Below are 16,288 nucleotides of genomic sequence, written 5' to 3' on the forward strand. Positions count from 1 at the left end.
ACATCTCCTCCTTCACATTCTCCCGCAACTGGGGGTGCGAGGAAAAGGCTCAGAATTCCGAGCCCACCCGCTGGCGGTGATGCAGGGCAGTCTGGAGCGACTGCTGATGCTGACATCTGGTCCGGACTGAAGGACCTGACAACGATTACGGACATGTCGTCTACTGTCACTGCATATGATTCTCTCAACATTGATAGAATGGTGGAGGATTATATGAGTGACCGCATCCAAGTAGGCACGTCACACAGTCCGTACTTATACTGGCAGGAAAAAGAGGCAATTTGGAGGCCCTTGCACAAACTGGCTTTATTCTACCTAAGTTGCCCTCCCACAAGTGTGTACTCCGAAAGAGTGTTTAGTGCCGCCGCTCACCTTGTCAGCAATCGGCGTACGAGGTTACATCCAGAAAATGTGGAGAAGATGATGTTCATTAAAATGAATTATAATCAATTCCTCCGCGGAGACATTGACCAGCAGCAATTGCCTCCACAAAGTACACAGGGAGCTGAGATGGTGGATTCCAGTGGGGACGAATTGATAATCTGTGAGGAGGGGGATGTACACGGTGATATATCGGAGGGTGAAGATGAGGTGGACATCTTGCCTCTGTAGAGCCAGTTTGTGCAAGGAGAGATTAATTGCTTCTTTTTTGGGGGGGGTCCAAACCAACCCGTCATATCAGTCACAGTCGTGTGGCAGACCCTGTCACTGAAATGATGGGTTGGTTAAAGTGTGCATGTCCTGTTTTGTTTATACAACATAAGGGTGGGTGGGAGGGCCCAAGGACAATTCCATCTTGCACCTCTTTTTTCTTTTCTTTTTCTTTGCATCATGTGCTGATTGGGGAGGGTTTTTTGGAAGGGACATCCTGCGTGACACTGCAGTGCCACTCCTAGATGGGCCCGGTGTTTGTGTCGGCCACTAGGGTCGCTAATCTTACTCACACAGTCAGCTACCTCATTGCGCCTCTTTTTTTCTTTGCGTCATGTGCTGTTTGGGGAGGGTTTTTTGGAAGGGACATCCTGCGTGACACTGCAGTGCCACTCCTAGATGGGCCCGGTGTTTGTGTCGGCCACTAGGGTCGCTAATCTTACTCACACAGTCAGCTACCTCATTGCGCCTCTTTTTTTCTTTGCGTCATGTGCTGTTTGGGGAGGGTTTTTTGGAAGGGACATCCTGCGTGACACTGCAGTGCCACTCCTAGATGGGCCCGGTGTTTGTGTCGGCCACTAGGGTCGCTAATCTTACTCACACAGTCAGCTACCTCATTGCGCCTCTTTTTTTCTTTGCGTCATGTGCTGTTTGGGGAGGGTTTTTTGGAAGGGACATCCTGCGTGACACTGCAGTGCCACTCCTAGATGTGCCCGGTGTTTGTGTCGGCCACTAGGGTCGCTAATCTTACTCACACAGCTACCTCATTGCGCCTCTTTTTTTCTTTGCGTCATGTGCTGTTTGGGGAGGGTTTTTTGGAAGGGCCATCCTGCGTGACACTGCAGTGCCACTCCTAGATGGGCCCGGTGTTTGTGTCGGCCACTAGGGTCGCTAATCTTACTCACACAGCTACCTCATTGCGCCTCTTTTTTTCTTTGCGTCATGTGCTGTTTGGGGAGGGTTTTTTGGAAGGGACATCCTGCGTGACACTGCAGTGCCACTCCTAGATGGGCCCGGTGTTTGTGTCGGCCACTAGGGTCGCTAATCTTACTCACACAGTCAGCTACCTCATTGCGCCTCTTTTTTTCTTTGCATCATGTGCTGTTTGGGGAGGGTTTTTTGGAAGGGCCATCCTGCGTGACACTGCAGTGCCACTCCTAGATGGGCCCGGTGTTTGTGTCGGCCACTAGGGTCGCTAATCTTACTCACACAGCTACCTCATTGCGCCTCTTTTTTTCTTTGCGTCATGTGCTGTTTGGGGACGGTTTTTTGGAAGGGCCATCCTGCGTGACACTGCAGTGCCACTCCTAGATGGGCCCGGTGTTTGTGTCGGCCACTAGGGTCGCTAATCTTACTCACACAGCTACCTCATTGCGCCTCTTTTTTTCTTTGCGTCATGTGCTGTTTGGGGAGGGTTTTTTGGAAGGGACATCCTGCGTGACACTGCAGTGCCACTCCTAGATGGGCCCGGTGTTTGTGTCGGCCACTAGGGTCGCTTATCTTACTCACACAGCGACCTCGGTGCAAATTTTAGGACTAAAAATAATATTGTGAGGTGTGAGGTATTCAGAATAGACTGAAAATGAGTGTAAATTATGGTTTTTGAGGTTAATAATACTTTGGGATCAAAATGACCCCCAAATTCTATGATTTAAGCTGTTTTTTAGTGTTTTTGGAAAAAAACACCCGAATCCAAAACACACCCGAATCCGACAAAAAAAATTCGGTGAGGTTTTGCCAAAACGCGTTCGAACCCAAAACACGGCCGCGGAACCGAACCCAAAACCAAAACACAAAACCCGAAAAATTTCAGGCGCTCATCTCTACTATAAAGGACAGTATTCATAGGTGTTTCACTGTGAAATATCAACTTATAGCCTCACTGGGGTGTGCTAGCCTCCTCTCTCTATCTCCCTCTCACATACAGTAAGGGCAGGCTTGCTAGGTTATTACTTGCCTGTGTGTGTGTGTGTGTGTGTATGTGTATGTATTGTTCTTTACTGTGAACATGGGTAAACACATACTGTGCAGTGTATGTCATACCAGAGTCTCTCCCTTATCATCTGATTCTGTATTATGTGAACAATGCAGCCAATCTTCACAACTCAGTGAGGGGGCTGGGGGAGAGGGTCAAGAGCCTTCCTGGCTAGGTGCCATTAAAACTGTGATGTCTGATATGCAGGGCCGTTTCTTGGGGAGCGACTGGTGAGGGTGGCCGAAGAGCGGTAATCGCCTCTGTAAGTATTCTCTCTCTCTCTCTCTCTCTCTCTCTCAATGTGTAAAATGGGGACACCTGCCGTAATGTGTGAAATGGGGACTCTTGCCTGCCGTAGTGTGGGGATTTAATGTATCAAGGGCATTGCGGTGTGTGGCATAATATGTTGCAGGGGGCATAACTGTGTGAGGCTTAATATGGTAGAATTTTTTTTTCCTGTGGTGGTCGTGATCTGTTGGAGCAGGGTCAAAAACTGGATTGTGAGTTAGTCTTTTCAGACGAGGCCACACCCATTTAGATGAGGCCACGCCCCCTTGACGGGTGCACGTGCAAGTTTTTTTTTATCTAGGTGTGTGTGTGGGGGGGGACACATTTTTTTATGTCATGGGGGGGGCGCATTTTTTAATCTCGCACTGGGAGCCAAATTGGCTAGAATCAGCCCTGCTGATATGCCATCACAACTCACTGTAAATGCTCAAAAAACTCAGCTACTACAGCGGGCTGTTGCAGACCTTTAGGTAAGGGTTCAAGGACTTTAGATCGAAGTCTTGTTCAGTCCTTTCAGTCTAACAGATTTCGATCTAGGGCCAGAGGTGCCTCCAATGCGGGTAGAGGCACCAGAGGGAAGACCAGAAAACCTACAAGCACCGGTTCTCAGGAACAGAGCACCAGTTCTGCTTCCACTAAATCCTCAGCATGACGGTACCCACCCACCCCAAGGGGATCTCGAGGTGGGAGTTCCACTGCATCACTTCAGCCGCATCTGGGAGAGTTCCTGCCAGGATACCTGGATCAAGGACCTCATTTCTCAGAGCTTTAAGTTGGAGTTTGACAGTGTTCCTCCCCAACGCTTTTTCAAATCAAGCTTACCAGTTTTGGAGGATACGCAGGCTACATTGCAACAAGCCATCCAAAAGTTGGTCCAGTACCACGTCATTGTTCCAGTACCAATACAACAACAGGGAAAGGGTTATTACTCCAACCTGTTTGTAGTACCGAAACCGGACGGTTCGGTAAGGCTCATTTTGAATCTAAAGTCCTTGAACCCTTACCTAAAGGTTTTCAAATTTAAAATGGATTATTTGCGAGCAGTGATTGTGGGCCTGGAAGAACAGGAATTCATGGTCTCCCTGGATATCAAGGACTCCTACCTCCATATTCCGATTTGGCCATCAAGCTTATCTGAGGTTTGCCCTACTGGATGATCACTACCAGTTCCAGGCGCTACCCTTCGGCCTGTTAGCTCCTAGGGTGTTCACGAAGGTAATGACAGAGATGATGTTCCAGGTCCGGGTCCTGGGTGTCAATGTTGTCCCTTACCTGGATGATCTCTTTGTGTATCAATGCCTAGTTCCCTATAGATTGTAAGCTTGCGAGCAGGGCCTTCCGACCTCTATGTCTGTCTGTTTTTACACAATTTTGTTCTATTACTGTTCTAATTGTAATTGCGCTATATAAGAAACTGTTAATAAATAAATAAAATAATAAATCTACTGATAAAATCAAGATCCAGGGAGCTTTTATTGCTCCATATCGACCGCACTATTCAACTTCTGTCACGCCATTGGTGGATTCTCAATTTACAGAAGTCTTAACTGGAGCCTGCTCAGCGGCTCCTGTTTCTGGGGATGTTACTGGATACTGTGGCCCAGAAAGTGTTCCTCCAAAGAGGGCAAGACGAGAAAACTTCAAGAGATGGTCTGCATGGATCTCTGACCTGCTCGACTAGCCGTCCATCTTTGCATAAGATTGTTGGGAAAGATGGTAGCCTCATACAAGGTGATCCAATATGGAAGGTTCCATGCCAGAACATTTCAATTGGATCTCCTGAGAAAGTGGTCCAGATCATATTTTCAGATGCACCGGATAATACGGCTGTCACCTCAGGCAAGGATTTCCCTTCTGTGGTGGCTACAGTCTTCCAATCTCCTGGAAGGCTGAAGTTTTCGGGATTCAGGATGGATCCTCCTCACAACGGATGCAAGTCTGAGAGGATGGGGAGCTGTCACCCAAGGGGCTCAGTTCCAGGGCAGGTGGTCAGCCCACGAAGCCCTCCTTCCATTCAACATTCTGGAACTTTGGACGATCTAAAATGCCATGCTCCAGGCCTCCCCTCTACTCAGGAATTATGCAATCCAGGTACAGTCGGACAACTCCACAGCAGTGGCGTACATCAATCGACAATGAGGGACAAAAAGCAGAGCCTGCATGCAAGAAGTGTCAAGGATACTGACAGTGCTCTTGCAGAGAGAAATGCAAGAGCACTGTCAGCAATCTTCATTCCAGGAGTGGACAACTGGGAAGTGGACTTCCTGAGTCGTCATGATCTCCACCCAAGAGAGTGGGGGCTCCACCATCAGGTGTTTGAGCAGATCATCGACCGGTGGAGCCACATATAGGCATGATGGCTTCTGGACCCAACAAGAAGCTTCATTGGTTTTGCTCATGAACCAGGAACCCTCAGGCGCAGGCAGTGGATGTACTGACATCGCCTTGGCCTTACCAGCTGGTCTAACTGTTTCCTCCAATTCCATTGCTCCCGAGAGTGCTAAAGCTAATCAGAAATCAAGGAGTCCAGGCAATTCTGTTTGCCCCGGATTGGCCTTGGAGGGCGTGGTACGCAGATCTTCTGGACATGTCCGTTGAAGACCCTTGGCCTCTACCACTAAGAAGAGATATTCTTCAACAAGGACCGTTCGCCTACCTGGACTTACAGCGACTTCGGTTGATGGCATGGAGGTTGAGCGGAACATTCTAGCTCAAAAGGGCCTTTCCAAGAAGGTCGCTGCTACCATGGTTCAGGCCAGGAAACCTGTTATGTCAAAACATTTTCATCATATCTGGAGGAGATATGTCTCTTGGTGCGAGGAATGCACGTATCCGCCTGCGGAGTTCATCTTGGGACGCTTCCTATGTTTCTGCGGGCTGGGGTGGATAGGGCTTATGTCTGGGTTCCATTAAGGTCCAGATTTCAGATCTCTCCTTTTTCTTCAAGAAGAAGTTGGCAGTGTTGCCAGAAGTTCAGACCTTCTTGCAAGGGGTACTCCACATACAACCTCCTTTTGTGCCGCCCACAGCACCCTGGGATTTGAATGTTGTATTGGAGTTTCAACAGTCCTCCTGGTTTGAACCACTGATGACGGTAGTAGATAAGTACCTCATGTGGAAGACGGTGATGTTATTGGCCCTGGCTTCTGCTAAGCGTGTCTCTGAATTGGCGGCCTTATCGTGTAAGAGTGCCTACTTGGTCTTTTACAAGGACAGAGTGGAGCTCAGGACTAGGCAGCAGTTCCTGCCGAAGTTCATCTCTGCGTTCCACTTGAATCAATCTATTGTGGTTCCATCAGGTTCTGGCACTTCTGCTCCTCCAGAAGCATTGGATGCTATGCGAGCCTTGAAGATCTATGTCTATAGAACGGCTCGGATCAGAAAGACGGATTACCTGTTCGTGCTCTATGATGCGCAGAAAAAGGGTTGTCCTGCTTCAAAGCAGTCCATTGCTCATTGGCTTAGGCTTAATATCCAACAGGCCTATGTATCGACAGCCTTGCCTGTTCCACAGTCTCTGAAGGCCCACTCTACAAGATCGGTGGGGTCTACCTGAGCCGCTACCCGTGGAGTCTCAGCTTTATAGCTATGCCGAGCTGCTACCTGGTCGGGGAAGAACACATTTATAAAGTTCTACAAGTTTGATACCCTGGCCAAAGAGGATATCCAGTTTGGGCAGGCGGTGCTACAGCAGTCTCTGCACGTTCCCACCCATTCTGGAAGCTTTGGGACATCCCCATTGTTCTAAGTCTCCTCAATATCCCTTATGGATGCTAGAGAAAATAGGATTTTAATTACCTAACTGTAAATCCTTTTCTCGTAGTCCATAAGGGATATTGGGTGTCCGCCTCAGTGCGTTGACTTTTCTTCAGGTTCTCTATTATGTGGTTACCTGTTCAGCTGTTGCTGCTTGTTGTTGCCAGCCGCTGCTGGTTGTTATATTGTAGTGGTGTGGTGTGTAAATCTCACCACTCATTGTTATGCTCCTTCTCTCAAGTATGTCCTTTCTCCTTCGGGCACTATTTTACCTATAACTGCCTGTGGGAGGGGGCATAGAGGGTAGGGGCCAGTTGAAGAAATTTAAGGTGCACCGGCTTCTTTGGACCCCGTCTATACCCCATCATACTAACTAGGGTATTCAATTATCCGCAAATTCGCTGCAATTTTTCGCCCGCAAATTTTTCGCGGCAATCGGCCGAAAATTGCCGCGAAAACGCTCCGTTTTACAATTTTTCGCCCGAAAATTTTTCGCGGCAATCGCCCGAAAATTGCCGCGAAAACGTTCCGTTTTTCGACCTATTCAATTCCGACTGGGTTTCACGTGAAAATTCTTGCAGTGAAAAGTGCAGGTGAAAATTGGGAAATCGGCCTGTACCCCAAAAAATGCTAAACTAACATAGGAAAACAGAAGAGAAGTGTGTTAGAGATCACATTAGAGAGTTTTTGGGAACTTAAATTGTGTGAAATGGCTGTTATATGCATTTTTTAAAAAATGCAAAAAAATGATAGAAAGCAATTTTTTTTGAGCAAAATAAATGCTCTCATTAAATTTGGGGTACATGAAAATGGGTATAAGTATATATTTGGGTCATTTTAGGGTACTTTAAAAAAAAGTGGAAACAGACCGATTACTCCCATCTGCAAGCCTAAAAAACACCTGTCCCACTCATAAAGCACCCCAATATACCTGTCCCATACCTTGAACCTCAATTTCCATCACTTTTTACTTTTTCACCCCAAAAATGACATGTCATTATTGGCCAATTAAAAATAATTAAAAACTTCAACGTGCCAAATTAGTCATTAAGGGGGGTGTCCCAGGAGTTCTGTACCATATCCAAACATTTTTACCTTAAAATAGTGACTTTTCCCAACTTTTCACCTGCTTCAGAGAAGGTGAAGTGAAATTAGTGAAAAAATGATCAGTGATAAATTTTCCAGGATAATTGAATAGGCTGCAATTGCGTTTCACGTGATAAGTCCGTTTTTTCACCCGAAAACCGGACTTTTCACATGAAAAGTCCGTTATCACTGCTAATTGAATATACCCCTAAGTCTCCCCTAATATCCCTTATGGACTACGAGAAAAGGATTTACCGGTAGGTAATTAAAATCCTATTATTTTATTTAACTGAAATACTGCAACACAGCTCTCTTGTACCCATTTATTACCTGCACAATGCAAGGGGAAGTTCCTCAGAGCCCATTTAATTCAAAAGTAATACTGTAAGTCTGTCATTCTCAATAGGATCCCTTAAGAACAAGTTGTGCAAAATGATTGTATTATTTCCATGTGAGTTAGTGTATATGCTATTAATTATGTGAAAACTCGGTGTAACCTGGAAGATATTTTGTTATATATAAATATTGTAGATAATAGATGTACTGTAAACCAATAAATTAATACTATATGTTGCATAGTAACTATGCACCACTAAAAGCTCTAATTGCAGCAGTATCTCGGGTGCTGGTTCTCACATGTCAAAGCAAGAGTCCAATTGTCCAATCTCCCCTACTTTCACCTGCTTGGTGAATTACACCTCTTTATAGTACCACTAGCCTACCATTTAGTAATGCAGACAAATAGCAAGAACATGAAAACATAAATGTACTGTTACTACAGTCAGCTGATAGAGCACAGGTTCTCAAACTCGGTCCTCAGGACTCCACACAGTGCATGTTTTGCAGGTAACCCAGCAGGTGCACAGGTGTTTTAATTACTAACAGACACATTTTAAAAGGTCCACAGGTGGAGTCAATTATTTCACTTGTGATTCTGTGAGGAGACCTGCAAAACATGCCCTGTGTGGGGTCCTGAGGACCGAGTTTGAGAACCTATGTGATAGAGTAATACCCCTTGTTCTTTTTGTGCACTAAAATATATGTCTCCACATCTGAAAGCAGATACTAAAGGTAATGCCAAAAGAAGATTACATGACTATTATATGGGAGTGGGGACATTACTTATACCCCATTATCACTGCTGGTAGAACCCAGGAATCCAACCCAGGTAGTGACCAGGGTTGGACCCGGGAAGCACCTGGGTAAGTTTGCAGTGTCTCATATACAGCATGGGGAGATCTGGATTTCCGGTGCTTGGAGATAATGTCATCTTAAGCATCAGCAGAAGGGAGTTTACACCATACTTGCCTACCTGACCCTCTCCATGAGGAGAAAATGCTCTGTTCCTGGACTTTCCTGGTAATGTATAATTGCCATCACCTGTGGTGAAACACCTTTCTTATCAATTAACTAGCTCACCACAGGTGATGGCAATCTTACATTACCAGGAAAGTCCAGGAACAGAGCATTTTCTCCCTCATGGAGAGGGTCAGGTAGGCAAGTATGGTTTACACCCATATGCCTTGTAAATGGCGTCAACCCAGGAATAACTCGGGTCGGAGCCGCAGTGTGAAAGGGATCTGTCCCGGTTTTACCCAGATGGGAACCGTGTTCCAAATCCGTTGTCAGACCCAGGACTGTGGTGGAAAAGGGGTATTAGAGATTGTCTAACAGACAGATATCCTTTAACATTTTCTCATAAAAATATGGTCATGTTGTTCTACCTGCACCTATGTGTTGTCTGTCTCTCGCAGACCTTCGTGGTCAGACTACCTTACGGCTGCCTCTGAGTGCAGGGACGTCTTCGACTCTTCAAGTAATTCTGTACATGTTACTGCCTAATGGAGATATAGTAGCAGATTCTGCAAAATTTAACATCCAAAGATGTCTCAAACATAAAGTGAGTGGTATCTCCTTTTCATATAATTTGGAAGTAAATTCTCAAATATAAAATGCTTAAATTAAAACTCCATATAAAAGGTGTATTTCTATACACAAAATGAGTACATTTGTACTTTGTGGGGACTTTAATGTACTCTGCAATCATTTTTATACACTGCCAGCTGTCATGGTGCGGTTTCTCATTAAGGGGTCTATTTATTAACATTATTTTTACTAAAATAATGTGAAAAAGGGTGTTTTCACACCCTTTTCACATTATTTTAGTATCACCTAAATGTATTAAAGGACATTTGGAGCAGTTTTCATGAAAAAGTGCTCCAAACCCTTTAATTCACTTTTTTTTTGGTAACTCACATCGCATTCCCCATACTTCCAGTGGGAAATGTCATGTGGCCGAATTTGCTAAAAAAAATGTGTAAAAATACCGCAGTGTGCCCTGTGATAATCTCGCCAGCTCAGGCTGGTGAGTTCACAGGGCAGCACTGCGATAATGTGGCATTTGCCCAGCTTTCTCTGCCCCTGGCAGAGAAAGCTGAGCGGGGACCCGGCATAGTGATCAGCTATGTGTGTCCGATGGACACACAAGCTGATCACAGTGTAAAAAAAAAAAAAGGAAAAAAAAAAAAAACATACCTGTCCAGGGAGCCCGTGTCCGCTGCTCCGGTGAGCGCTGCCGGGCGCCGGGTCCCCATATGCTGCAATGTGACCCCGGTGCAGTAAAGTGATGCTGCAAAAGGGCAGCGCACTTTACAGCACCGGGGGTCACAGCGCAGGAGAAGGACCTGGCGCCCGGCAGCCTCCTGAAGCAGTGCAGACCGGCTTCCTGGACAGGTGAGTATATTATCTTGCTTGGGGGGTCTGCGGCGCGCGGGAATAGTCGCAACAGGGGAGGGGGTCGACCAGGCCGTGGGGTTAGCGGTGATGTCGGAGGGGGCGTCGCATGCGCAGCAGGACATCGGGGTATTTTTTACGAAAAATACCCTGATGATGCTGCAAAGAGGCATCGCAGGGACAGAGCTTGACCGCAAGCTCTATTCCTGCATGCGATAATTGATACATCCCTGCGATGTAATCAATTATCACAGTGCGAGTTTGGGCAATTTTTTCACCTGTCATCCGCATCCTGGATGCGGATGGTGATAAATAGACCCCTAAGTCCGGTATCCTATTAGATGTGTTCCTTTTTTGACAGATAATAACAGCTTGATGGTCATTATCACTCTATCCAATTATAGGATATTTTTATTCACCAAAAAAGGACCTGCAATCATGCGATAACACATGGGTTCCGGGATAAATTCCCCATCCCATCTGTTATCGGTGCTCCGATGGCTGCTTATCACAGATTATGCTGCGGGTGCCTGTGGCATCCAAAGCATAATGCCCTATAAGTGCCAGGTATCGGAGCTAATTGGATAACCCCAGCCGAATCCATTAGCTGCGGTAAATTACCGCAGCTAATTGGATACTGGCCTAAGTAGGCAGCACTGGGATGACCGTCCTGAGAACCAAGATGATGCTATGATAATATAAGTGACTTACCCTGAATTTTTATTTTATAAGTTTACAGGCAACCTTCTTATGCATAGGCCAGTGGTTCCCAAACTGTGTGCCGTGGCTCCCTGGGGTGCCTCAGGACACTTGCAGGGGAGCCCTGGGTTGGTGGTCCAGGACCAATTCAAATTATTCATGGTTAATATAATAGGTAAAACTAGTGCTAGTAGCTGTAAGTCATAAAATATGAGGACAAACGGAAGCAAATCTTGTCTCTCACCACACAATTGAGCCTAAGGATGACATATAAACACAATCTACTCCATTTAATATTTCTTTCTAAATTTCTCAATAAGAAATTTTTGTCCTAGGGGTGCCGTGAAAAAAATTCTGATACTTTAGGGCGCCGTGATCCAAAAAAGTTTGGAAACCACTGGCATAGGCATATCTTTAATGGGGACAGAGCTTACATTTCATATGGGTCCATGGGTCCAGGGGGCTCCACCCAGCACACGCTGCATCTAGGCATGACACTTACCTTTCCATGGGCGCAGAAGAAATCACCAGGAAAATGTCATGGGCAATATTTTCCTGAAGATTTGTGTATGCACAGTAGATAAGTCTCTGGGATATTGGCATGGCAGCCATGTTCCGTGCAGTAGACTCTGGCACCGAAAGAAGGGGGGCCCACGCTATTACTGCACACAAGCCCCTGCTTTCTTAAACAGGCTCTGGCAGATGGGTAGATGTTTCTGCTTAGCTAAAAAAAATATGCAGTATCTCATAGTAACAAAAACATGCGTGGGTTTTTTTTGGGTTCCAGGCAATGTATAGACAGTGTCTAGCTAGACAGTCAATAGGTTGACCCCATATGTGCGACATACAATAGATCACCGTGGTCAAAAGGTTGACATGGTCAAAAGGTCAACAGGTAAAAGGTCAACATGACAATGGTCAACCCACTTTTTTTATTTTTTTCAACTTTTTGCTTCATTTACCATCCACGTGGACTACGATTGGGAATAGTAACCTGCCCAAAGCGGGGTGAGTGAAGTGAGCTCGCAAGGGGCTACATTTTCACTAATCATGGTCCCATACTTTGAAATGGACAAATTTGGGCAAAAATAACCCAAAAACTTGTGTCAACCTTGTTTTGCGTCGACCATTTTCATTTCGACCTTTTGTAGCTGTCTACCTTAGACACAGCCGATTTTTTCACTAACGAACTTTTAACCCTGTCGACATTTTGTATGACGACCATATGGGGTTGACCTATTGACTATCTATTTTATGTAGATCTATTATACCACTCCTGTTTTTTTCACCTTGTACACTTGTACTTTGTTAATAAAGTTAAAAAAAAGTCTCAGATGTTTTCTTGTAGTAATTTGAAGCCAAACCCCATTTGCTACTAAAATCTGAAAACAATTTTAAATATCGGAAATAAGAAAATTGTTGCATTTTCCATTATAAATGGTATTTTCCATAGGCATCTGTTTGACTGGATTACCACAGGGGGTGTCATTAAGGATTGTCATTAAGGATTGTTATTACGGGTGTGGTAGCAAATGTCAGCGGACATATGACCAACCGCAGCATTCTGACTTTTAGAATGCCAACAGGAGATGGGGTAATTAATTTACCCCTCCCCTGCCCCCTACCCTAACCCGTCTGGGGTGACAGCTAGGGCTAAGATGGTGGGGGTGATGGCTACGGCCAATCACAGGGGGTGGCAGCTAGGGCTAAGACTTGGGGGATGGCGGCTAAGTTAACCCCCCTCTAGCAGGGACGTGCGGTGAGCTAAATGACTCATGAGGCACTGGCTAACCCCAGAGCCAGAATTCCATGAAATATATGAGCCAAAGGGTACATCTGGGCATTATGCACAGGTGCAGCAGTATAAACTCCTGGAAATTTGGTAAGTTTTGATCAGAGATGAGCGGAAAAGATAGTCAGGTGAGGCACTGCCTCACCTGCCATAGACTTTTGACTCCAAAGTTTAGGCTATAAAAATTATTAGAATAATGCAAAGAAGATATTTCAAACAAATTATTAGTATTTTTCATATACTTTATTCAGTCAAAACTCTGGTTTAAACGTAAGTATGACAGGAAAGGCTCTGCCTCACCTGCCTCACGCCACCGCACGTCACTGCCCTCTAGTGCCTAACCCTAACTCTCACCCCTATACTTACCTTCGGGAGGTCGGAGACTGGTGTTCCAGTGCCGGGATCCCGAGTGGTGTCAGGATCCTGGCACTAGGTCTGACAAACTTGTGTAAATGCTAAAATGTAAACTAGTAAAATGAAAAGTTTTGTAACAACAATGTTAAAGTAATTGGTAGGTAAAATAGATGGCAATATTGAAGGCCATGATTTAATTTCCTTTCTCCAAATGCTGTAACTCTTTTCCAGGTATCAGTCGGGTTCTCTCCAGATGAAGTTCTCCCAGGATCAGATGTTTCACTCCGTGTTCAGGCAGCTCCAGGATCTCTCTGTGGCCTGAGGGTGGTGGATCAGAGTGTGGTTCTAATGAAACCAGAGAAAGAGCTGACTGCTGATAAAGTGAGTGCTGTAATAAATAATGTAATAGACTGCGAGTGTTACAGTTTACTGAATCCTGTATTGTGTTATGTGGGAGAGTGTATATCATTTCAGAAAGTCATAGATCGACAGCAAGATGACACAGTGGCTAGCATTGCTGCCTTACAGTAAGTTTGAATCCAACCAAGGCTCTATCAGGGTGGAGTTTATATGTATGCTCCATACATATTTGCACAGGTGTATTCCTACAGTCAAAGCACATGCTACTAAGGGGTACATTTACTAAGCAGTGATAAGGGCGGAGAAGTGAGCCAGAGGAGAAGTTGCCCATGGCAACCAATCAGCACTGAAGTAACATCTATAATTTACATACTATAAAATGATACAAAGCTGCTGATTGGTTGATGGGGAAATTTCTCCACTGGCTCACTTCTCCACTCTTATCACTGCTTAGTAAATGTACCCCTATATGTTCTATAATGCAGTGCCCTAACTGGGGAAGGGGGGGTGGGGGCATTGGATTGAAGGGGGCACAGAGACCTCTGTCCAGGTCCTTCTATGTGCCAGCTGCTCACCCTTACCCTTCCCACCGCTGGCTAAATGCCACTGCTACAGTATCCCTAATTGAACTACCGCGATGGCAGCATCCCCCTCTGTCCCTGGCAATCAACACCTCTTCCCCTATACTGCATGTGCTCAGGCTGGTGCTGTGTGCAGGAACTCTGAGAGGTGGCCAACAGCGTTCACGTATAGTTACCCTTCGTGGAAAGGACCTTTCCCAAAATCCCCTGGGTCCTAGTCACCAACTATTTTGAATAGTAACCTGTGGTGAGCGAAGTGGAGCGGAGCGAAACACCAAGCCCGCGGGGGTACAATGGTGCATAAATAAAACAAAATGAAAAAAAAAAAATCCAGCAGATCCAGTGCCCAGCGGTGAAGAGACCAGGCTCCAGGCCCTAGGGGAGGACTTCAAGTGCATGGGCTATGGGGAAGGGGGGGCATGCTCATCACCTTCCACGGACCCGGCCAGCTGCTGTTATACTTGGTGCTGGAGTCTGGGTGCCGGACAGCAAGATCAGCATTATTGGTTAGAATGGGGATCATACACTGTTTCTACCCTCACTGTATACTGTACCTACCTACTGTATACTCTCACTATATACTGTACCTACCTACTGTATGCCCTCACTCTATACTGTACCTACCTGCTGTATACCCTCACTATATACTGTATCTACTGTATACTCTCACTATACACTGAATCTACCTACAGTATACCCTCACTATATACCATGTACACCTACCTGCTGCCTACCCTACTATATACCATATATACCTAGCTGCTGTCCAGTGCCGTTTCTTGCGGCGGGTGAGCCGTGCAACCGCATGGGGCGCCCGCCGCGGCACTTCTGATGCCCTTTGATTCCCCCCTCCTCCCGAGTACCCAACTCGGGGGGCGGAGTTTCACGGAATGACGTGGGTGCGTCGTGACGTCACGACGCAATCGCGTCATTCTTGGAAGGAGGGGGAGCCAAGCAGCTACAGGAAGGGCCGGCGCGACGAAGACGAAGGATAGGCGGCGAAAGAGCGGGAAGAACTGCTTCAAATGTAAGTCAGTCTCTCTCTCTCTCTCTCTCTCTCTCTCTCTCTCTCTCCCCCCCCCCCCTCCTCTGCCACCTGCCGGAATGTGTAAAATGGGGACTCTTGCCTGCCATCATGTGTAAAATGGGGACTCTTGCGTGCCATAATGTGTAAAGTGGGGACTCTTGCCTGTCGTAATGTGTAAAATGGGGACACTTGCCTGCCGTATTGTGTAAAATGGGGACTCTTGCCTGCCATAATGTGTAAAATGGGGACACTTACCTGCCGTATTGTGTAAAATGGGGACACTTGCCTGCCGTATTGTGTAAAATGGGGACACTTGCCTGCCGTACTGTGTAAAATGGGGACACTTGCCTGCCGTAATGTGTAAAATGGGGACACTTGCCTGCCGTATTGTGTAAAATGGGGACTCTTGCCTGCCGTAATGTGTAAAATGGGGACACTTACCTGCCGTATTGTGTAAAATGGGGACACTTGCCTGCCGTACTGTGTAAAATGGGGACACTTGCCTGCCGTATTGTGGAAAATGGGGACACTTGCCTGCCGTATTGTGGAAAATGGGGACTCTTGCCTGCCATAATGTGTAAAATGGGGACACTTACCTGCCGTATTGTGTAAAATGGGGACACTTGCCTGCCGTATTGTGTAAAATGGGGACACTTGCCTGCCGTATTGTGGAAAATGGGGACACTTGCCTGCCGTAATGTGTAAAATGGGGATTTAATGTATCAAGGGCATTGCGGTGTATGGCATAATGTATATATTATATATGTATATATTATTTTTATTTCCTGTGGTCGCCGTGATCTGTCGGTGCAAGGTCAAAAACTGGGGTGTAAAGTAGTCTTTTCAGATGAGGCCACACCCATTTTAAATGGACCTTGCCGGGAGCATACCTTTTACTTTTTATATCTATAGGGGGGCACATTTTTTTTTTTATGTCAAGGGGGGGGGGGCATTTTTTAATCTTGCACTGGGATCCAAATTGGCTA

General features: G+C 46.0%; 1 protein-coding gene across 1 annotated transcript in view; it reads left to right on the plus strand.

Moving 5' to 3' along the window:
- LOC135056671 (alpha-2-macroglobulin-like) overlaps window positions 1-16,288 on the plus strand; it is a 331,440-nt gene that overhangs the window by 87,879 nt on the left and 227,273 nt on the right. Inside the window, exons 14-15 of the mRNA XM_063962121.1 lie at window positions 9,511-9,656; window positions 13,566-13,715. Coding sequence (XP_063818191.1) covers window positions 9,511-9,656; window positions 13,566-13,715 — 296 coding nt within the window. The remainder of the gene's footprint in view (window positions 1-9,510; window positions 9,657-13,565; window positions 13,716-16,288) is intronic.

This window comes from Pseudophryne corroboree, chromosome 3 (genome assembly GCF_028390025.1).
Source record: "Pseudophryne corroboree isolate aPseCor3 chromosome 3, aPseCor3.hap2, whole genome shotgun sequence".
Lineage (NCBI taxonomy): Eukaryota > Metazoa > Chordata > Amphibia > Anura > Myobatrachidae > Pseudophryne > Pseudophryne corroboree.